The following is a 25,152-nucleotide window of genomic DNA, read 5'->3' on the forward strand; positions in this document are numbered from 1 at the left end:
AACCAAGACAGAGATTAAGGAACTGACCAACATCACACAGCTAAAAATAACAGATCTGGGGGTTGAAGCCAGTCAGACTTCAAAGCACATGCTATTTTGCTTTCAGTAACATTCGTCTAGTTAGTGAAGTGTCTACACTGCACGGGCCCTTCTGGCTGGTGGTGCTCAGCACCAGGTGTCTTGGGGATAGTGCTTCACTGCTGTGTAGGCCTCCCTGCTCCCACCCAGCTGGCCAGCCTGTGCACCCTGCAGAGATCATCAGGCCGCCTGCATCTCCTTGCTTATTATTAAGACAACAGGTTTATTGGGATGTAGTCACATACAATTTATCCACTTAAAATGTACAGTTCAATGGCTTTTAGTATATTCACAGAGTTGTGCAACCCTCACCATTGCCACTTGGAGACAATTGTCATCAGCTCACAAAGAAACCCGCTCCCCCCCCTTAGCGGTCATTCCCGGCCCCTCCTCCAGCCCCTGGCAGGCACGCATCAGCTTTCTGTTTCTATGGATTTTCTGATTCTGAACGTTTCATATAAACAGAGTCATAGAATACGTGGCCTTCCGTGTCGGATGTGTTAACGTGCTGTTTGCAGGCTTCATCCACGCTGCAGCGCGTGGCGTCCGTCTTACGGGCGCTCACTTGAGAGTGGAGCTGCTCGCTCAGACGCTAACTCTGTCTTTAACCTTTGAGGAAGCACCAGGCTGCTTTTCCTCCTTGCTTGTTGCCATTAAGCACTTCTCTTCTGCTGATTGTTTGCAAAAGTGACTTTTCTTCCTCAAAAAGGAAGTTGACATTAGAAAGCAGGCATGCTGGAGTTTGTCTTCAATGGTCAAAGATTTAACAACATCTGGTGGGCTATAAAGTCACTTTCGGTAACAGAAACCAAGTGGAAGGCCTACAGAGACCTCCAGGAATGGCCCCGCCATTTTCACGCTATGACAGGGGTTCAGTCATGATGGTGGCAGGAACAGCTAATGTGTGTTGAACACTATGGCCTATGAAGTATGCTAAATGTATTTATCATCTAATTTTAGATTCACTTAACCTTTAGATCCTTACATTCTAGAGGGTAAGATAAAAAAGTCATAAGAATGACAAACAGCTGTGGTTTCCGTACTGAGGAGTAGATAAGAAAGAGAAAAGGCTCAGCATGAAGTCAGAAAAACTAGAGAGACTCCCCTAAATGCAAAAGTGCTCTGAAGAGACTCACTTTGCCAGGTTGAAGGCGGTTTGCCCGCGGTATTTTATTGTCAGGAAGCAGGAAATGGAGCAAGTTACAGTCTTCTGGGTCTGCATGCTCAGGATACTATCTTGGGTTTTGAGTTTCCCCTAGCTACATAGAGTTTGTTGCCAAATAAAGTGGGATTGAAGCTAGTAAATATTAACTGAAAGAGAGAAATGAGGAACTGTTCTTATATAACGTTTTTTATTGGCTTTTGTTAAAAGTTTCCTGTTGCAGAGTGTCCATCTCTTGCCTAGTGTGAAAAGTCATTTGAGTGGATTTGCCTGCTATGAGCTGCTTCAAAGACCAGTGAGCACAGTTAACTGCCATCAACGAGAAACAAGACTTAACACAGTATTTTGTGATGTGTTCAAGGTAAAGATGGACAAATTTACAGTCATCACAATGAATGTAAAGGCCATGAAAGCCACTGCTTGCAAGGAGTGATTATAATTTGTATGCTAATAACATTTCCTATGAAAAAGAATTATAATAGACATTAGGAATAGATATCAGAAACCAAATAGGCCTCTTCTTGGCAATAAGAACGAAATTTATCAATTTGCTTCCGTATATTAGGTAAGGAAAAAAAGCAGTGGGTGTCTCATGGAAGAGAGTATTGTGTTGATTCTGATTTTATGTGATGCTGACCACATAGAAATTGCCCATTTAGATTAAAATTATGAATCTGCAACCATATAAAAATTTAAAAGCATAATAATTTTTTATGAGTTCTATGTTCCCTTAGGATCAAGGCCATGGGAAGAAGCCCTATCCTACATTCTGCGTTAGTCCTTGTGGTCCCGGGACCTGCTGCTTGCGGTTGTGTTCACTGCTCAGAAAACACGAGACCCTTCTGTTTAGCAGCCGATCCAGGAGCTAGATTTCAGCACACTGACTACATCTTCCTTCTCCGTATCATACTTGTACGCTTTGGGTCCTGAAAAGAAGTAAATGTAGCCTAAAAGAGACAAAGTGGAAAATGTTGTTATTGGAAATGGCTTGCAGATCCGCAGATGGAGGATTTGTAGGTGGCCTCAGGCGTAGCTGCAGTCCTGTGCATGGCTCTGGCAGACCCTTATGACCTGGCACCCCTAGCTTCTCCGTCACTGCTCACCTTTCTTCCAGGGGCACTTGCCTGGGAATGTTTGTGCCTCTGCCCTCCTCCAGGAAGTCACCCTGCTTCCTCCCTAGCCAAACCTCTAGCCTGTCCCCCAAACTCGCTGAAGTCCTGCCGTGCCATCTCCACTGTGGATACTGGCTCTCATCTTTCCTTTCTCAGCTTGCCTCTCGCTGAGGCTGTGAGGCCTGTTGCACCACTCCGTACCACATTAGAGATAGTCAAGGTGACTAGTAATGTAATCTCTGCTGAAGGGGGCTTTTCCCAGGGTTAGTGGCCATTCTGCAAGCGCAGAGAATGTGTCTGGAATCATCTGTGAACTTCTGAACAGAGTCCAGCTCTGTGCTCTAGGCTCAGGAAGGATGCGTTGACTGGCCTCCAAGATTTGGTCACATTTATCCTACCCTGTGTGGTTCAACCTTCCCAGCAATGCATCATAGTACAGGATCAGGTGATGGGGTGGGGAACAGGCTCTAGGAGGTGGACAGTGTGACAGTGTGTGCATTCTCAAGGGCAGAGAGGCAGTGTTGACTGGGTGGGCTTGAAGACGTACCTGGCTTAGGGACTCACACTCTACTTCTTAAGACTTTCTATTCACAGAGAGAGAGTCTCGATGGCAGACGGTTTTACATTCTTTCTAGACTCACTCTGGTTAGCTACATTTATAAGGGACTCAGGACCAAGGGCCCCCATTTGCAAACCTGCTTTCTGTCATGTGAAAGCAGAGCCCAGATGTCTTGTTACGGTTTTTCCACAAAGGAAGTTTTGGGTGGAGATGCTCACCATTTAGTTCCACTGCAGCATCTATCTGGCCGTTAACTCCCGAAAACTCCTCTTCAGTGTTCTTCGGGTAGTCTTTCTCCATTTTCCTTTTTCGCTCATCATAGCTGGAAGAAGTATTATTTCACAAATAATGTTAATGAGAGGTTTTTATTAATTGTAGGTGACAATGCGCTTGTCAGGCATCATTAGCCAGGGCTTACTTATGACTTACTTTAGATGCGTATCTGTGTGTCTCTCTACCTCTCTGTGCCACACACATGGACACACACACACACACACACACACACACACACTCATACATACATGCACACAGAGTTATCACTTCTCTCTCAAGTTGCTGAGATTCTAAGACTGCTCATTTGCTCTACATAGTCTGTGAACAGATATATTCTTAGAATTAGTCTTAGAATTGTTCTCTATATTATAGCAACATGTTCCTATAATTAAAAAAGATATGTTGCCTTTCAAAGGGAGCTCTACACATATTTTTACTGCTTTATTTACTGTTGCAATTATCCCCCACCTGCCTCCTATGTAAAGAATTTCTGGGCTTGGATTATGCAAGAATCCATTGGAAGCCCTTCACAAGGGCTCTTATTCAGGGGCCCCTTGCATAGCATCTGTAGAGGAGGGATTGGACAAAAATGCACAATGAATGAATAAACACACATGTGAATGGTCAATAGATAAGTAGCAAGAAAGTCTCTGATGACTGAGCGTCTGCCTTTTATATTAGATGAATTGAATTAAAACATGCTTTTGTTTCCCAGAAGGATTATATAACTGACCAAATAGTAGATCAGGTTTCTTTTTCTGGATCAGCAACCACTGTGTGATGATAACCCCGAGGAATGTCTTGTACAGCTCTTTGCGATCTGCGCTGCCCCTTGAACAGAGGACTGGCTCACATGAATCAGCATGATGGCTGTGTGCTCGGCACGTAGGCACTTGGGCAGACTTGGTCTCAAGCATGACCAGGTTCCTTCTTCATCTGCACAGTGCCCTCATCAGGGACATTTCTGGGGGGACACCCCACTCTTTTCCCACCAAAAGCTCAGACAGTTTCTGCTGGTGCCTGGGGCTCCGAGCTGCTTCCTGCAGCCACAGACGACACCCACCTTCTGATGTATGCTTCTCCTGTGGCCATGACCATGACCGTGCAGCCTGGGGACTGGTGTCCCTCGACGCTGAGCAAGCAGGACTGGACATGGGGCAGCAAGTATTCAGGCCAGCGTGACTAGTGGGTTGAGCTGCTCAGGGGAGTGTTGATGGGACTGTACGCTGACTGTCCCTGACGCCCTTGGCAGGAGGGTCAGTGAACCTTGCAGGGGCTCAGGGGAAAACTGCGGTGCAGGTCACTGTAGCGCAGACACAGATGGAGATCACTTCCTGTGTTTCCTTGTCCACAGAAGGGCCAAGACAGTTGTGGGGACAGGGCACCTGTGTCATCCCAATGACTGCAACGGCTCAGGAGTGCAGTCAAGGACAAACTGGACAGAACAAGGAGTAGCCTGGGCACATTGGCTTCCCCGTGACCGACTTGTTTCTTATTTTTTTTCCAGATATGTTTCATTCACTTCTTTCCAAAGCCTGAAATCTGGAGTCCTATATTAAAAATTGTTTACATATTTATCTTTGATCATGAGGCTGTTTTCTTCTCTCAGGTCTCCAAGACAGCTGTACACAGCAAACGGAGGCTCTGGCAGAGGGAGTGAGGAAGAGAATCCTTCAATATTGGTGGGTGGGATGCAGGTGAGAGGGCAGAGTGACGCCGAGGCTGCTTGCAGGTGCCGAGAGCACAGGCAGGGCATTGGACAGCCAGGCCTGGACCCCAGCCTTTGTCTCGTGCTGCCCGCTGCTCAGGGAGAAAGGTGGCCTCACTTTCACGTCTCTGCTCTCTTCTGTCTGCACGGCACCGAAGATCCAAAGCTGAGCTTTCTAAACTAAGACTGCGCCTTACCTTTGAGCATGTTAAGCAAACATTTAGGAGGGATTTTAAGAACATAATCACCATTTATATTGTTTGATGGCAAAATATGTTCTCAGTTCCGAGCAGATGACAGAACAAAGACTATCTGGAGGGAGACTATTACAAGTAGGGTCTCCTGTATTCTGTTTAAATTGGATGGGGAAGACTGGAAGGAATCAAAGGACAGAGGAAATATCTTTTTATTCTTGAGAACAGAGAAACAGTTTAAATACAAGAGTGCATTTAAAAGAGAGAATAGTGACTATTAATCCAATAGAAAGTTACGGAAGAAAGATTTTTTTCTTTTATCTGTCTGCTTATTTCACTAAGGTGGGCGGGGGGGGGAACACCAAAATATGATATATACCTGTTCAGAGGATAATGGAGGTCATACTATTATATATAAAATATGTTTCATGGGGTGCCTGGGTGGCTCAGTTGGTCAAGTGGCTGACTCTCGATTTCAGCTTGGGTCATGATCTCAGGATCATGAGATGGACTCCACAGTACATCAGGGCCCCTGCTTAATGGGGAGCCTGCTGGAGAGTCTCCCCCCCCGGCTCTCCCCCCATGCACCCATGCTATCTCTAAAACAAATAAAATCTTCAAAAAATTTTAAGGAGAAATTTTAGAGAAGTAACATCTAGCTGGGAATTTTAATTCTCAATCACATTTATAAAAACTTGGGCAAAATCCTCAGGGAAATTATGAAATCACTGTTTCTTTTCTCCACCTCTTCTAACACTTATGTATTTAACAGATCCTTGCCCTGTTGGCTAGCTTCCTCTCTGCCCTTTTCTTGTCCTGTAACTGCTTCCTAACAAAATCTATTTCAAAGTATCAATCTGAAACACAAATCACCATTTTGGCATTAGATAATAACATAGAAATATTTCATTTGGACTTGTTTGGTAGGCACTATGTACATGGGACCTACAAAGTTACCATGGAGTTACCTATTTTTCATGGTACCAAGTAAGAACATTACCACCAAACCATCAAAAAAATTATCACTTATTTTCATTTTCATTTCACAAAGAAAGAAACTTTATCACCAAAAAGGCAGAAAGGACACAATCTCAGTATAAAAGATGGTTCTTGCCAATAATGTGTCTTTATACTGACCCAGAATATACCCCCCTACATTTATAATATTGTTCTGTTCTTATTTTGCTGTGGATTGGTGGAAGCTTTGTGATAGTCTAGGCCTTGGCTTGTGGACAGGTATTTGAGGATTTCTGCTGTAGAGCTAAAAGCACACTGTACAATCAGATGGCCCTGGGTTTGAGCTGACTCTGTTACCTCCTGGCTCTGTGATCAGGGGAAAGCACTCTGAGCTCTGATTTCTTTATCTGGAAAACAGTGCTCATGAGGATGAGAGACAACTTATACACACACATGCACGCACACATGCACTCACAGGCCTGGCACATGTACACATCCAGGGCACTGAGAACCATTAACTGACCAGTAGGAGCTTGAGTAAACTTCGTGATTCGATCTGAGCTCCTAAGTCATCAAGGAGTTTACTCTTTACCTAATCTTCAAACACATCTCCTGGATAACATTCTGTAGTAGAGGTAAAGCTGAGAGGATGTGGAGAGAGAAGGGCTGGACAATGTGCAGGGAGTCCAGAGAATGCAGCCAAGAAGGGATTAGGATTGAGAATGTCAACTGTTCTGTTGCAGATTTTGTGGAGGATAATAGAAAAGGAAGTTAAAAGACAGGGTGAGAATCATGAGTGGGGTATTTTGGTCAACAGCAAATTCATGGTGAAAAGAATGAAGAAGACTATGTGTGCTGGATGGTGAGGACCTCCACATCTGGACTCGGAAGGTGTGAAGTGCAGCCTCAGAAGGATCACTCGTTAGCTGAGTGACCTGAACTAATGATCTAAGCTCTCTGAGATGCAATGTTTTTAACTGTTTCATGGAGATAGGAATTCTTCTTCTCAAGATTGTTGAGAAGGCATATGGGAGGATGACAGAATATGAGGATATACTCAGCAGGATTCCTAACACATAATAAAACATCAATAAATACTAGCTGGATTAGAATGTTAAGGAAAGAAATGCATTTTATTGTGTACCTACTACCTACTAGGGACTTGCTGAAAAGTGATGTCATTTGCTTGCATTCTCTCATGATTGACATCTTGTTTGTGAATCCTAAATACCAAGTAAAAACAATTGATCTGTAACTATGTTTATTTCCTTTATGGGCTTCTATTTCATCATTGAATATTGATTAATGAGAATAGATATTATAGAAACCATTACTGGCAGTTAAACTTTACTGGCAATGTCATGGTGCCATAGATGTGAGGTGTTTTTTTTCAGATTTATTATCTTACTCTCCACCTTGGTCATCTGCACTATTTTGGTAAAGTGCCTGCATGTTGTTTAATCTTATGCTCTGAATTTAGATTTATTAGGAATTTCTGGTGTGTCGATTATGAGGGTTTCTATCACAAATCACTGGCAAAACTGACCCCATCCTGCCTCCTTTGAAGTACTGAATAGAAAGTTGTGTCTGTGAAAGGAGGCTGAAGGAAAATGTGAGAAAGGATGGCAAAAGGAGGAATTTACTGGTAAGGTATCTAAAATACATGTTTTCAGAAAGTTTATTCAAGGAGACCTTTCTAGTGAAATGGAAACCTGGAGGTCCCTTATTCATAATCCACTTCCAGCCAGGAATTACATGGCTTTCAGGGAGGATGGGGCCTTTGTGATCTACACCAGAGGAGAGAGGTCAGGGATGGGGGTGGGGGAGAATGAGAAGCTGCCATGTGCCATCCCAGATGCAGGTTAGGAACCCTGCCTAGAGGATTTTGAAACAAGACCATGTAACAATGTGAAAGACGTCGATGGCCTCAGTTACCACCTGATTGTGTGACAAAATGCAAATTTGTATTGCTCAGAATTCTCTGAGCCTACTACCTGAATAGAGAACTCTCTTCTGGACATTTCCCTTCTTGGATTTCACCAACATAGCAACATAGCAAACTCCCCATGCACCAAGTGGAACTCCTGTTTATTCCTTTATTTGTGCTGTACTTTGTCATTGTATCACTTCCCCATTGAACGGCCTTGGCATCTCTCAGAAATCGGCTGAGCCTAGATATACGGGTTTATTTTATTCCATTGATCTATATGTCTATTCTCATGTTCATATTATCCTGTCTTGATTACTCTTGCTTCATAGTGAGTTTTAAAATTGGTAAGTCTGGGGCAGCCCGGGTGGCTCAGCGGTTTAGCACTGCCTTCAGTCCAGGGCGTGATCCTGGAGACCCAGGACTGAGTCCCACGTCAGGCTCTCTGCATGGAGCCTGCTTCTCCCTCTGCCTGTGTCTCTGCCTCTCTCTCTCTCTGTGTCTCTCATGAATAAATAAATAAAATCTTAAAAAAAAAAAGAAAGAGAGATTCTTTAAAAAAAATAAAATAAAATTGGTAAGTCTGAGTCCTCCAACTTTGTTCTTCTTTTTTAAGATATTTTGGATCCTGTAAGTTTCCATATGAATTTTAAGATTAGCTTGTCAATTTCTACAAAGAAACCAGTTGTATTCTGATAGCGGTTGTGTTGAGTCCTATAGGTTAACTGGGGGGAGTATTGTCATTCAAAAAATATTAAGGCTTGGGGCGCCTGGTTGGCTCAGTTGGTGAAGCATCTGCCTTCAGCTCAGGTCATGATCTCCGGGTCCTGGGATTGAGTCTTGCATCGGGCTCCCTGCTCAGCCAGGAGTCTGCTTCTCCCTCTCCCTCTGCTCCTCCCAACTGCTTGTGCTCTTTCTTGCTCTCTCTCAAATAAATAAATAAAATCTTAAAAAATATATTAAGGCTTCCAATCCATGGACATGAGATATATTTCCATTTAGATTAATTGTTTAATTTCTTTCAGTAGTGTTTTGTAGTTTTCAGGCTATAAATTTTCCACTTCTGTTAAATTTATTTCTAAATATTATTTTTCTCCTTGACACTATTATAAGTGGAATTGTTTTCTTCATTTTTGGATTATTCGTTGAAGTGTATGGAGATATAACTGATTTTTGCATATTGAACTCACACTCTGCATATTTGCTGATCTTAATCTTATTAGTTCTAACAAATTTTTTAGAGGATTCCTTAGGCCTTTCCTTACAAAAGATCATGTGACATAGGAATAGATTTACTTCCTTTCCAGTCTGACTGCCTTTTGTCTTATTCATTCTTGCTTAATTGCTCTAGCTGGAACTTTCAATATTATGTTGAATAGAAGTGGTAAGAGTGAACTTTTTTTAAAGGTGTCTCAGAGGAGGTGACATTTATTTTTTTATTTTTAAAGATTTTACTTATTTATTCATGAGAGACACAGAGAGAGAGAGAGAGATACAGAGACATAGGCTCTAGGCAGGGAGCCCAATGTGGGACTCGATCCCAGGACTCCAGGATCACAACCTGAGCCAAAGGCAGATGCTCAACTGTTGAGCCACCTAGGCATCGGAGAGTGAAAATTTTTGTCTTGTTCCTGAATTTAGGGGGAAGGCATGCAGGCTTTCACCACCAAGTATGAGATCAGCTGTGGGTTTTTGTAGATACCTTTTATCAGGTTGAGAAAGTGTCCTTCTGTTTCTAGTTTATTTAGTAGTTTTTATTTTGCAACAGTGTTGGATTTTGTCAAATGCTTTTTCTGTGTTTATTGAGATGATCATATGGCTTTTGGTTTTTATTCTGTTGATACTGTGTATTACATTAATTGATTTTCAGAAGTCAAACCAACTTTGTATGCCTGGGAGAAATATTACTTGGTCATGGTGTGCAATTCTTTTTATATCCTGCTGGATTTGATTTGTTAGCATTTTTGGAGGATTTTCGCATCCGTATTCACAAAAGATATTGCTTTGAAGTTTTATTTTCTTGTGATGCTGGTCTGGGTAATGCTGCCCTCACACGATGAGTTGGGGAATGGCCCCTCCTCTTCTATTTTTTAGATTATTATGTGATAAATTGGCATTAATTGCTCTTTAAATGTTTTGGTAGAATTCACTACTGAAGCATGTAGGCCTGGGGGTTTCTTCGTGCATAATTTTTTTTTGATTATGAATTAAATCTCTTTACTTGTTTATAGATTGATTCAGGCTATTTTTTCTTGACTCAGCTTTATCACTTTGTGTCTCCCTTGGAATTTGTCATTTCAGCTCAGTTATGAAATTTACTGGCATACAATTATTCATAGTGTTCCTTTATCATCCATTTAATGTCTGTAAGATTGCTAGTAATGTTCCCTTTTTCATTTCTGATTTTAATAATTTGAGTCTTCTCTTTTTAACTAGGTCAATCCACTGAGAAATCTGTCAGTTTTGTTGATCTTTTCAAAGGACCAAACTTAGTTTTGTTGATTTTCTCAAATTGCTTATAATATTTTCTATTTCATTTATCTCCACCATAATCTTTGTTTCTTTCTTTCTACTTGCTTTAGGTTTCATTTGCTCTTTTTATACAGTGTCTTAGGTGGAAGGGCAAGTTATTGACTTGAGATCTTTTTTAATGAGCATTGAGAGCTATAGATTTCCCTTTGGGTACTGCTTGCACTGCATCCAGGTTCTTAAATACTGTGTCCTTGTCTTCATTCATCTTTAAGTATTTTCAGATTTCTTTTGTGAGTTTCTCCTTGACACATTGGTTGTTTTAGAGTATGCTGATTTCCACATGTTTGTGCATTTTCCAGTTTTCCCTCTCGTATTAATATCTAGCTTTATATCATTGTGATCAGAAAAGATATTTTGTATTATTTCAATTGTTTTTAATTTACTGAGACATGTGTGGTGGCCTAACGTGTCACCTATTCCGTACTGTGTTCCATAAGTACTTGAGGAGAATGTGCATTCTGCCATTGTGTGAGGTGTTCTAGAGACACCTGCTAGGTCTCGTTAGTTTACAGAGCTGTTCATGGCTACTGTTCCTAATAGGTCTTGTTGTGTAGTTGCTCTATTCACTACTAAAAGTGAAGTATTGAAGTTTTCAAATATTATTATTCAGTTGTTTTTTGTTTTCTTCCTTAATTTTTGTCAGTTTTTTTTTTTTCTTCATGCATTTTCGGGGGTGTTGCTGGGTTGTTTTATCTTCTTGATAGATTGACCCTTTTATCACTAAAAAATGTCCCTCTGAATCCCTAGTAACCCTTTCTGTGTCCCTCCCCTTCTTTTTTAAAGTCTATTTTGCCTGATATTGGCTAAATATTAGCATAGCCACTGTGGCTTTCTTATGGTTGGTATTTGCACAATAGATACTTTTCCCATCCTTTTTCTTTCAATCTATCTGTATCTTTGAATATAAAAGATGTCTCACATTGACAGCATAAAGTTGGGTCTTCCTTTTTTTCTTATCTAGTCCATTCTTATCTGCTGTTTGATTATATTATTTAATCCATTCACTTTTAATGTTCTTGATATAATTGGATCTATACCTGTCACTTTACTTTTTTTGTTTTTTACATGTCTCATGTCTTTTTGGTTCCTTTTTGCTCCTTAATGCTTTCTTTTGCATTAGTGAAAAATTTCAAATGTACCATTTTAAACTTCCATGATTTTTTCACTATATTTAAAAAAGTTATTTCCTTAGTGGTTGCTAGAGTTTATCAGATACCTTAACCTTCCATAATCTGCTTCAGATTTATAACAACTTAATTCCAGTGATATTCAGAAACATTACTCTTGTAAAGTCTATATCTTTGCCCTCCCTTTGATGGTTGTTGTATATATTACATCTGTATGTGTTACAAACCCCCAACATACATTGTTCTAATTACTATTTTATACAATTTAATGTCTTCTTAAAAAGCTGAGAGAAGAAAGGAAAGTATACATTTATAGATTTTAATACATTAACCTTCTTATGTATCATTTCTATTTTCTTTTGTTGTTCCTGTGAATTTGAGTTACTGTTTGATATCATTTCCCTAGCTTAATACATTTTTCCTTTTCTTCACACCCTGCTCTTCTGTGCTGTTATTGGTAAATATACTATGTTTCTGAATGTTATAGGCCAAACAATACAATTTTACATACATAAATATATATTTTAAACAGTTAATTTTAAAGTTAGTTAAGAGAAGGAAAGAGAGGTAATACATCCTTATACTATCTTTCATGATTACATAATTACATTTACTGGAGCTCTTTGGTTTTTCTTTATGTGGATTCAAATTACTGTCCAGGGCCACTTGCCTTCATTCTGAATAACTTTATTTTGTATTTCTTGTAAGGCAGGTGTGCTAGCAACAGATTCTCTCAGATATTGTCTATCTAGTAATGTCTTATTTGGTCTCAATTTTTAAGATAGTTTAGCTGAATGTAGGATTCTTGGTTGAGAGTTATTTTCTTTGAGTACTTTTCTGATGTTTCCCACTGCTTTCTGGCCTCCCTGGTTTAGCCGACCTCCCATTTTATCCCCCTCTGCTCTAGGCACACTGCTGCCAGAGGAATATTTTACAAACCTTACTGGGTTACTCCCTTATTTAGGCTACTTAAAGATATCCCTCTTTTTCTATAAATTCATGCTGGTCTCCCTAGAAAGGTATAGGTCTCCATCATCTACACCCTGCTTATCCTTGGGCCACATCTCCATTTTATCCACACTGTTATCACGCTGAACCATGTGAGGTCTTCCCCATGTATGCAGGTTATTTCATACACCAGTGCCTTTGCTTCACTGCTGTCTCTGCCTGGAAGCCACGCTACCCTCCTGCTTCCTGCCTGGGAAACTCCTGCTCCCTTCTCAAGATGAAGGGCAGTCATCACTTCCTCTAAGAGTACGTTCTGGACATCTTGACTAGCGTTGGCCATTTAGTTTTTTCTTTGGCCCAATTTCCATCTAGTCTTCTCTCAGGTCACCTATCGTACTTGGATGCCTCTTAATTATTTCCCTATACACATCCTCTCTGCTGTAGGCCTTATGGAGGGCATGGACAGCACCCAGTGTGAACTATTTATTGTGTGATGGGTGTCTCACAGTTTTCTCACCCATTCCCACAGCCCTATGAAGAGATGCTATTTCTGCTTCTCTTGTGAAGATGATTAAACCAAAACAGAAAGGTAATCCAGATTGCCTGATGATCGCTGTGAGAGTTGAGGTGAACACTCTGTTACTCCTGCCCACATTCTCAGGCAGCAAACTCTGTGCTCTCTCTTGAGTGGTAAGGTCCTAGCACAGAGTCTGATACATAATCATGCCCAATATATGTAGACTGAAAGTGGTAGTTTGGTAACGCAGTTTAAAAAATTTAAGATTAAAAAAGATTTTAAACTCTACCCATCTTATTTCTATTACTTATTACTTATTTCTCTACAAAGTCTTTAAATAAACAGATCAATTTTCAGTATACTTGGGGCATCCAGGAAAGAGGGAATGTGTTCTGCTTTGCATTAATCATGTCTCCAGTCTGTCTGCATAGAAAGAGTGACTTAAGGATGGAAAGGGGCTGGGGCCTGTAGATCTGCATATCATTTTACACAAAATTCAGAAAACACTGACTGTCTCCAAGGATGATGGAGTCTCTGGAACCCCTAGTCTCCAGGAACTCCATAGAGTAGCCTCTGCTCTGCTGTTGCTCAGCAAGAGAGACTATCTATAGGGAGAAATTAGCCAAAGGTAATGGAAGTAATGTAAAGAAAGAGAGACTAGTTGGATCATTTGGGCCTGCCAGGAAGAGGAAAGGAAGGAGTAAAACCAAATGGACATATAGGGAAGAAGCCCTTGTTGGTAAGTTTAAGCAGCACATCATGAAGTGTGTGGTGGCATTAGCATGGTAGAGCTCCCTTTTGGATTTCACCCTGTATTTCTCTGTGGCTGCTTCCCTATGAGTTACTACTACACTGACATGGGCTCTCACTCCTACAGCCTGAACCAATCTGACCCCACACCAACACCCATCCTCAGTGGGGGGAGCTCTTCAATAGTTTTCTCATGGCACATCATTCACTAGAACTGGTCTCACTTTGGGAGTTCATGGATACTCTCCCTGAAACAAGCATGTCCAGAGACTTCTCTTACCTTGGCACATCATTTGTGTCACACCCTGATGTAGCTTGAGGACCGAAGAAGGATGTGATGAATGACTAAGGGAAATAAGTCACACACTGTCAATTGAATTCTTGATCTATAACTTGAGGCTCTGGCCTTGTGAGTTTTGAGTATGACCATGTACTTTACTGACAGAACATTTGTCTCCTTTGGTTTTTCCTCCCATTTCTTCCTTCTTCCTGTTTAGAACAGGATGTAGTGACCAGATGTCACTGGCCACCTTGAGTCTTAGGGCAACCATGAGAGAGGCATCTACGTGTTAACAGCAGAGCAAAATGTTAGAAGGAACTTGGGGCTTAGCGACCATGAGCTCACCTTGTCAGCTGTTAAGTCTGTTAAACTTCAGACATGTTAATATACAGAAAAACAGACCCTTAAGTGTTTCAGCCACAGCTACTTTTGGGTCTCTCTTATTATCTGCTGAACATAATTTCTAACCAATACATGGCTTCATGTGACAAGAAGATGTCATACATGTGAGGCTCTGCTAAAACAGGGTTATGAGGGTTATGGAGTTTGCGGGGACAGGGTTCACTATGGAGAGGCTAAAAACAGCCTTTTCTGAACTTCTAAGCTGTGGTCAAGGTTGTTTTATTCTTTAGTGCCTGAACAGTATGTTGCAGTACATTTGGCAGAGGACCCTCATTGGTGAGAGGATTGTCTATGCTTTGCCAAAAGTTGGAGTTTCAGTGCAGTGTTGGGGCCTTTGGTCTTTAAAAAGGAAATTCCCTTTGAGCAGCTCTCTGCTCTCTTTTGCTGCTCAGAGTACTATTGAGGTTTAAATGATCATTTGTTAATAATCACAACTTTGTAAGCAGGTATTTTTTGATTACCATTTAAGTTCCTACAATTACTGAAAAGTTACTCTATTTGAGCATCTACTATGTGCCAGGCTCAATGCTAGTATCTACATGTGTTACTGACTTAATCCTCCCAATAACCTCAGAAATTTAATTTTAGAAGTGCTTAATACCTTCCCTTAATACCAAAATGAGTCTTTAACATTTGAGTTAATCCCCCAGACCAACTTTTTAATGAATCTGTCTTATCCAGATTACTGATTTTTCCTTAATAGACACTCACAAAAGCCTAGTTGGAAAGGTGCATTGTGATTTTCTTGGGGTGGAATCAGGCCTCATTAAAATCAGAGCCCCTCTCCCTCCTCAATCTTACATTTACAGAGGATTAAAAACCTCTCATCAAGTCTCTTGTGTTAGCTGCTAAGCCTCGCTTCTGCCTTGCTGGAGGTGCATGCTTTGCTGGTGAATAGTAGCTTAGCCCAAAGACCAGACAATGAATGGAGAACTGAAATAATGGGAGAGTGGATAATTCCCCCAGTGAGAGTCAGGCTGTGAGCAATCTTCAGGAAATTAACTGAATAATCATAATATAAATGTCTTCCCGCTCCCACACACATGCTTATACATGCATCTTTCAATCTCATTCTCTGAAAACTCACAGTGGGAGGGGAGTTTCTTAAAACCTATCTTCCTGTATGTCAGCACTGTGATTACAGCCACTTTATTTTAAAGAAAGACGTGGGGGAATCTGCCCAGCAGATATTAGGGGCTTAATAAATACCATCAGGGTTTCAGAAAGGAAGCTCTGAAAGAAAAATAGCTGGCTTAGTGGTTTAATCATTGGACTGGAAGTGACATGTCAGGACACCACATGATAATATGGGCAATGCTACCAGGGCTCTCAGTGGCCTGAATCAGCAGGATCTACATTTGTTTGGCATTCATTTCCAAAAAATAAATTTTCCATTTCATGAAATAGATATGTTCTCCAGTAATACTGTTCTCTCAGTGCCAAATTGGAGAAGATATCAGTCAGGTAGAAGATCACACATGCTTATTTATAAATTTCTTTTATGCCATAGAAATGGCTATTGGAAATGGGTGATATTCCTGTAAAGCTATGATTCAGAATATAAGGAGAGTTGAAGAATTTCCCAGACAAACAAAAACTAAAGGTGTTTGTGATCACTAAACCAGCCCTTCAAGAAATATTGAAAGGGACTCTTTGAGGCACTAAAAGTGAAGGTATAAAGGCAGCAAACACAAAAGCAGTAAAAATGAATGTTTTTATAAATAATCAGTCAAGAAACTCACAAAAAAGGATATAAAATACAGTCACATGTATCTAAAATGTGGGGAGGAGAGGACAAAAGAATGGGTTCAAACCTAATACAGACTGCTATGTGGTGAAAAGATCAGAGAAAAGCTCCAAAAATAACTACAAAACAAATAAAATGGCACTAAATACATATTTATCAGTAATTACTTTGAATGTAAATGGAATAAGTGCTCCAAGCATTTTTTTAAAGATTTTATTTATTTATTCATGAAAGACACACACACAGAGAGGCAGAGTCATGGGCAGAGGGAGAAGCAGGCCCCCCCTGTGGAATCTGATGTGGGACTCCATCCCAGGACCTCAGGATCATAACCTGTCCCAAAGGCAGACACTCAACTACTGAGACACCCAGGCGTCCCAAAACACTCCAATCAAATGGATAAAAAAATAAGACTCATCTATATGCTGCCTACAAGGGACTCATTTTAGACATAAAGACATCTGCAGATTGAAAGTGAGAGGATGGAGAACCATCTATCATGCAAAAGAAAGCCAAGGTAGCAATATTTATATTGGACAAATAGATTTTAAAACAAAGACTGTAACAAGAGATGAAGAAAGGCACTATATAATCATCAAGGGGACAACCTGACAAGAAGATATAACAATTATAAATATTTATGCCCCCAAATTGGGAGCACCTGAATATATAAAACAATTCAAGACAAACATAAAGAAACTCACTGATGAAAATACAGTAAGAGTAAGAGCTTTAACCCCGATTCCCGGTAATGTACAGGTCATCTAAGCAAAAAATCAATGAGGAAACAAACGCTTTGAATAACACATGGGACAAGATAAACTTAACACACACACTGAGAGCATTTCATCTTAAAGCAGAATACACATTCTTCTCAAGTGCAGATGGGACATCCTCCAGAATAGATCACATATTGGGTCACAAACCAGCCCTCAACGAGTACAAAAAGACTGACATCATACCCTGCATATTATCAGACCACAACATGAAGAAACTTGAAGTCAACCACAAGAAAAAAATTTGAAGGACTACAAATACAGGGACGTTAAACAACATGCTACTAAGGAAAGAATGCATTGATCAGAAAATCAAAGAAGAAATAAAAGACTACACAGAAACAAATGAAAATGAATACACAGTGGTCTAAAACTTTTGGGATGCAGCAAAGGCAGTCCTAAGAGGGCAGTATATAGCAATACAGGCCTTCCTCATGAAGCAAGAAAAATCTCAAATACATACCCTAACCTTATACCTATGGGAGCTGCAGAAAGAACAGCAAGAAGTCTGAAGCCAGCAGAAGGAGGGAAATAATGAAGATTAGAGAAGAAATACATAATATAGAAACTAAAAAAAAAAAAAAAAAGAACAGATCAATGAAACTGGGAGCAGGTTCTTTGAAAAAATTAATAAACTGCTATCCAGACTTACCAAAAATACAAAGGACCCAAATAAATAAAATCACAAATGAGAGAGGAGAGAGAAAATCTGAAACCACAGAAATACAAACAACTGTAAGAGAATATTATGCAAAGCTACAGGCCAACAAATTGGACAACCTGGAAGAAATGGATAAACTCCTAGAAACATATAAACTATCAACACTGAAACAGGAAGAAATAGGAAAATTGAACAGATTTATAACCAACAAAGAAATTGAATCAATAATCAAAAAACTCCCAACAAACAAAAGTCCAGGGCCTGATGGCTTCACAGGGGAATTCTCTCAAATATTTAAAGAAGACTTAATACCTTCTTCACAAACTGTTCTAAAAAATAGAAAAGGAAAGAAAACTTCCAAATTCATTCTAGGAAGCTAGCATTATCCTAATACCAAACCAGATGAAGACCCCACTAAAAAAAGAAAGCTACAGGTCAATATCCTTGATGAACATAGATGCAAAAATTCTCAATAAAATACTAGCAAACTGAATCCACAATATATTTAAAAAATTATTCACCATGATCAAGTGGGATTTATTCCTGGGCTGCAAGGGTGGATCAGTATTCTTAAATCAATCAATGTGATATATAACATTAATAAAAGAAAGGATAAGATCCATATGATCATTCTAATAGATGCAGAAAAGGTGTTGACAAAGTATAACATCATTCATGATAAAAACCCTCAAGGAAGTAGAGATAGATGGAACATACCTCAATATCATAAAGGCAGAGGCTACAAAAGAGCCAATGGGGAAAAACTGAGAGCTTTTTCTTTATGGTCAGAAACATGACAGGGATGTCTACTCTCACCACTGATTTTTTAATTAAATATTTTATTTATTTATTTATTTTTGGAGGAGGGGGCAGAAGAAGAGGGTGAGAGAATCTTGAGCAGACTCCCTGTTGAGTGTGGAGCCTGATGAGGGGCTTGATCTCATGACTTTGAAATCATGACCTGAGCCAAAATCAAGAGTTGGATGCTTAACTGACTGAGTCACCTAGGTGCCCCTTACCACTGTCATTTAACATAGTACTGGAAGTCCTAGCCTCAGCAATCACACAACAAAAAGAAATAAAATTTATTCATATCGGTAAGGAATAAGTCAAACTGCCACTATTTGCAGACAACATGGTGCTATATATAGAAAACCCAAAACTCCACCAAAAAACTGCTAGAACTGATAAATGAATTCAATAAGGTTGCAAGATAAAAAAAAAAATCAGTGTATAGAAATGTGTTGCATTTCTATAAACCAATAATGAAGGAGCAGAAAGAGAGATTAAGGAACCCATACCATTTTCTTTTTTCTTTCTTTCTTTTTTTTTTTTATGATAGTCACAGAGAGAGAGAGAGAGAGAGAGAGAGAGAGGCAGAGACACAGGCAGAGGGAGAAGCAGGCTCCATGCACCGGGAGCCCGATGTGGGATTCGATCCTGGGTCTCCAAGATCGCGCCCTGGGCCAAAGGCAGGCGCCAAACCGCTGCGCCACCCAGGGATCCCCCATACCATTTTCAATAGCACCAAAAGCAATAAGATACCTAGGAATCTACCTAACCAAGAAAGTGAAAGACCTTACTCTGAAAACTATAAAACACTGATAAAAGAAATTGAAGACACAAAGAAATGGAAAGACATTCCATGCTCATGGATTAGAAGAACAAATAATGTTAAAATGTCTATACTACCCAAAGGAATCTACATTAATGCAATCCCTACCCAAATATCAACAGCAGTTTTTACAGAACTGGAACAAACAAATGGAAGCACAATAGACCCAAAACTGACCTTGAAAAAAAAAGCAGAGCTGGAGGTGTCATAATTCTGGACTTCAAGTTATATTATAAAGCTGTGATCACCAAACCAGAATGGTACTGGCACAAAAATGGACACGGATCGATAGAATAGAGTAGAAAACCCAGAAATGAATCCACAACTGTGTGTCAACTAACCTTCGACAAAGCAGGAAAGAATATCCAATGAAAAAAATCTCTTCAACCAATGGTGTTGGGGAAACTGGACATCCACATGCAAAGGATGAAACTGGACCACTTTCTTACAACATACACAAAAATAAATTCAAAATGAATGTAAGATCTAACTATGAGACAGGAAACCATCAAGGTCCTAGTGGAGAACACAGGCAGTAACCTTTTTGACATCAGCTGTAGCAACTTCTTATTAGATATATCTCCTGAGGCAAGGAAAATAAAAGCAAAAATAACTATTGGGACTTCATCAAAATTAAAAACTTCTACACAGAGAATTAAACAATCAACAAAACTAAAAGGTAACCTATGGAATAGGAGAAGATATTTGCAAACAACTGATAAAGGGTCGGTGTACAAAATATATAAAGAATTTATAAAACTCAATACCCCCAAAATGAACAATCCAATAAAAAATGGGCAGAAAACATGAAGAAACATTTTTCTAGAAAAGACATCCAGATGCTCAGTAGACACATGAAAAGCTCATTATCACTCATCATCAGGGAAATGCAAATCAAAACCACAATGAGATCCCACCTCACACCTGTCAGATCGGCTAAAATTAACAAGACAGGAAACAACAAATATTGGAGAGGATGTAGACAAAGGAGAACCCTCTTACACTGTTGGCAGGAATGCAAACTGGTGCAGCCACTCTGGAAAACAGTCTGGAGGTTCCTCAGAAAGTTAAAAATAGAGCTACCCTCGATCCAGCAATTGTCCTATTGGGTATTTACCCAAAGGATACAAAAATACGAATTTGAAGGGGTACATGCACCCTGATGCTTATAGAAGCATTATCAACAATAGCTAAACTATGGAGAGAGCCCAGATGTCCATTGGCAGATGAATGGATAAAGAAGATGTGATGTATACAGAATGGAATATTAGCCATAAAAAAGAATGAAATCTTGCCATTTGCAATGACATGGATGGAACTAGAGAGTATTATGCCAAGTGAAATAAACAAATATCATATGATTTCATTCATATGTAGAATTTAAGAAACAAATAAGCAAAGGGAAAAAAAAAGAAAAGAGAGACAAATCCAGAAACAGACTCTGAACTACAGAGAACACACTGATGACCACCAGAGGGGAGGTGGTGGGGGGATGGGAGAAACAGATGGGAATGAAGGAGTGCATCTGTCAGGATGAGCACCAGGTGATGTATGGAAGTGTTGAGTCACAACATTCTAAACCTGAAACTAATATAGCACTGTATGTTATCTCACTGGAATTTAATTAAAATTCGAATAAAAGCTTAAATAAGTCACATAAAATGAAAACTCTTAGACCAAAGTTGGGTACTTTCCTGTTTCCAACCAGATCCTATCATGGACCTAAAGTATTCTGCATAGTCAAATACTTAGAATCTGTTTTGTTTTTACCTCTCTCTTCTGAAGTTCCAATGAACAAACACCATGGATGTTAGAGCTGGGAGTAGGGGGGAGGTGTGCAGAGGCAGAGCCTGCCCACCTTTCACATAAGCCAGTTAAGGATAGGAACCCAGGAGGTGGGATGAGGTGAGCAGAGATTGGATGTCAGGGGGCACCTTACTCAGGTCTGCAAGATGGGCAGGGCAACTGTGTATGATCCACTTCATGTAAGAAGAGTCTTCATGTGCTGGGTCAGATAAAAGGACTTTGCAATAAGGGCTTTACCTTTAGGCAGAGCTCTCCTTCAAAGATTCCCACAGTCATAACCACATCCTTTCTGCACGAAATCACAGAGTATTTTGGGATGCATTGGTACCCACATAACAGCAAGTCAGTTCTGTGCTCAGGCAATCCCTGTGGCTAGTCATGTATTTGGGGATGCTGCATTCACTCTGTTAGGCCACTGGGGATCCAGTTAGTAAGTGCATGAAAGGCTAGGATGTTTCATGTGCCAGAGAACAAACAATGGGATTATTGAATGAATGTTTCACTTATTTAGGTGGTTTCATGTCTTAGAGACCATGTCCACTGTGGGTAAAAGGCACCCCAGGAGCCAAGAGGAGCCAGTGGGCCTATAGCAAACTTGCTTTGCATTCTTTCCTGCAAAACGATTTTTCCTTCCTTTTGAATACATCTGGACTATCAAAAGGAGAAAAGCCATACCTGTAGTATTCATCTCCCACAAAGAAAAGGGTCTTCTGCACATCCTTGAGATAGACGGCAGCATCTATTCGCTGCACATACCTTGGGAAGCCAAAGTCATAAATAGTTCGAGGAGGACCTTGCATTTGGAATCCTCTTGTTATCCAGTAGTGGGGGCCTGAAAACAGAAATTAAAGTTTATAAAACCTCTGTACCACTTAATGATGCACTTCATTCATGAGAATTTCTAAGTAGGATCACAAATGGCAGTACTTAATGGGATATTTGCCATGGCTATAGCCCAATATATAAGCTTTTATTCAATTAAAACTACTCTGGAGGCAAAAATCTCTAGTGATGCCTTAGGAAAACAATAATTTTGATACCATTGTGTCTTAATTTAACACATTAATTTTTTTCAAGATACTTCTCATGTGTATAACCTCATTTCAGTCTCATGAAAGAGAAGCAGCTCATGACACACAAATGCTATGATTCTTTTTTTTTTAAAGATTTTATTTGTTTATTCATGAGAGAGAGAGGGAGAGGGAGAAAGAGAGAGAGAGAGAGAGGCAGAGACACAGGCAGAGGGAGAAGCAGGCTCCATGCAGGAAGCCCGATGTGGGCCTCGATTCTCGGTCTCCAGGATCACGCCCTGGGCTGAAGACAGCACTAAACTGCTGAGCCACCCAGGCTGCCCCTCAACTAGTTTTTTTTTTTTTTTTTTTAAGATTTTATTTATTTATTCATGAAAGACATACACAAAGAGAGAGAGAGAGAGAGAGAGAGGCAGAGACACAGGCAGAGGGAGAAGCAGGCTCCATGCCGGGAGCCCGATGTGGGACTCTATCCCGGGACTCCAGGATCACGCCCTGGGCTGAAGGCAGGCACTTATCTGCTGGGCCACTCAGGGATCCCCAAATGCTATGATTCTTAAGCTGGGACTAGCCTGGGACCTTCATCCCTCAGCATCAAGAAAAATAAGCTGAAATTGACAATTACTCCTTATTGGATCACGTCCATTGGCTAGCCACTGTCACATCTGTGAGGTTGACATTACTACAATCACTTCTCACAGGAGGAAAGGAAGGCTCAGATGTTAGAGAACTCTCCACAATCACTCTAATAGTAAAGGGCTGGAGCCAGAGACTGACACTGTGCCCACCTCCTGACCTCACATGTGTCTTTCTACTCCCAGCTGTTTCCGAGCAGGACAGAGCAGCAAGGGCTTTGTTCTGCTTACTTGGGGCTCTCAGTAGGGGACGCCGTGCCACTCTGAGGGGCAGGGACAGCTTTGTAGCCCCCTGGGCCCTGTGACTTAGCACGGAGCCTCTCTAGGGTAAAGCTTTGGCTCTGAGAGCATTTGAGAGCCATTGTCATTCCTGCCGTTGTTCTAGTACAACAGAGTGATACTTCATGCCCATCCTGAGGAGGAGTGATGGGAGCACGCTCAGTGATCCCGGACCACATGCTGACAGTACTAGATGTTCCAAACCCGAACTGGGCACTGCACCCTGCTATTCCTTTCCTCTGGGGATCAGTAGGGTACCTTTGAAGAAGTACGCAGTGCCCCTCTCAGCCACTTCGTAAGCTGCGTCCACGTTGGACATAAGCTGGGGAAAGGAGCTGGTAATGGTGCTGGGCCGGATCCCTGCCATCAGGTGAACCTGCCGGCGCCAGAAAATCCTGTTGGGCAATCCACAAAAGACAGCAGGGTCAAGAGGTGATTCAGATCTTGGACCGACTGGACTTGGACCGACGTATTCTACAAGCCACACTCCAGGGGCCATTTCTAAATGCCTCTTGCCTTTGCTTGCTTTTAAGGGTAATACATCATTTTTTGACCCTAGTTAACAGTTCTTTCCCCTTTTTGTTCTTCTGGCACATCTGCAATCCTCTTTCTTCATCTCCTTAAGGATGTTCAAAACATGGAAAGATATAGCAAGGCGATAACACTGGTGTTTTACACATGTAAGCTGTGCACCTTCCATTTCCAAGTATCCCTGGATACAGATGCCCTTTTCCTGTTCTGATCTTTTAAAAACTAAAATCTCACAAAGATGAAATGATTCTGGTGGACATTATGAATATTACAATTGAATCAAAACTGTAGTTGGGATATGTAAATTATTCCCAATAAAGCCAGCAAGAGCATTACCGATGATCAATTATATTGCCTAAATGCTTATCTACCAAGGTGCTTATGTCCTTGAAATGGATGGCTAGTTAACAGAAAATCTGATACACACAAACTAACTCAAGTTTTAGCCACTCGTCCATCCACTCACCCAAAATTATGTCCATAAAACTGTGGCAGCATCACAAGGCTATTGGGCTGAAACATTCAATGTAAATGTGGTCCAGTTTGAATTTTGAAAGTGAAAATCATTTTTATAAAATATGAATAGTTTACTTGACTCTGTAGAAAGTAGAATCTATACATAAAATTATTTGTGGACAGGGAAACTGTAATAAATTTTGACATTTAATTTCCTGGATAGCTAGTGTAGGAACTCCAAAATCTTATGTTGCATTTTCCTGTTCAGTTAATTTAACAAATATTTATAGGGTGCTCTCAGCAAGGACTGCAGCAGATGTTGAGATGAGACGCAGAACAAGACCCAGGCCCTGCCCTCAGGGAGCTTACAGTCTGAGAGTGCAGACAGGACTACACTGAGGAAGCAGCTAGGACTACAGAGCTACAGAGGCAAGTTGAGGATGCGAACACAGAGCGTACCCTACAGGAGGGAGACTCCACTGCTGTTGGGGATTGGGTGACAGTGTCCCAGGTGAGGCTGTGTCAGCTGATGATGAATTTAGAAGAGCTGTATTGAGAGAGATGTGTCTTCATGTTTCCTAAAGCACATTGTGCTTTAGAAGATGTAGGCCTGAGTTCTAACTCTGACTGGCATCTCTAAAATCAGGCTTATCATCTCTTAGATGCAAATAATGATACCTAGCCTGTCTCATGAGGTCATTCTGAGGACCCAAGGAGAGATGCATAGGAAAGTGATTAATCCATGAAGTGCCATAGTTTCAATGGACCATACTGTCCATTTGAAACATGATTATTTACGTAGGCCTTACCCACCTGCTAACTGGGCACCCACCATACATGATACACAGGGTGGCAGGCGTCTGTGTTGGGCATGCTGCCTCGCCCCATGCCCTACACATCACAGCCTTCTTTAGAATGTTTGTATTAACAGATGAAACACAGGCTCAGGGAGGCTGGTGGGCCCAAACATCGTCTGGTGGTTAGGGGCAGACAGAGCCGGCTTGGACTCCACCTGTCTCCATGTTCATCTTCACCTGATCTCATCTACTTGTTCAACCCCAGCCTTGTGATCTCTGCTTTCCTGTGTTC

The 25,152-nt window shown here is 40.8% G+C and overlaps 1 protein-coding gene across 1 annotated transcript in view; it reads right to left on the bottom strand.

Annotated features, from left to right (window-relative positions):
* Positions 1–2,086: 2,086 nt before the first annotated feature.
* MMP20 (matrix metallopeptidase 20) overlaps positions 2,087–25,152 on the bottom strand; it is a 47,528-nt gene continuing 24,462 nt past the window's right edge. Inside the window, exons 7-10 of the mRNA XM_072812254.1 lie at positions 23,335–23,471; positions 21,807–21,963; positions 3,130–3,233; positions 2,087–2,187 (exon numbers count right to left, since the gene is read on the bottom strand). Coding sequence (XP_072668355.1) covers positions 2,087–2,187; positions 3,130–3,233; positions 21,807–21,963; positions 23,335–23,471 — 499 coding nt within the window. The remainder of the gene's footprint in view (positions 2,188–3,129; positions 3,234–21,806; positions 21,964–23,334; positions 23,472–25,152) is intronic.

This window comes from Canis lupus, chromosome 3 (genome assembly GCF_048164855.1).
Source record: "Canis lupus baileyi chromosome 3, mCanLup2.hap1, whole genome shotgun sequence".
Classification (NCBI taxonomy): domain Eukaryota; kingdom Metazoa; phylum Chordata; class Mammalia; order Carnivora; family Canidae; genus Canis; species Canis lupus.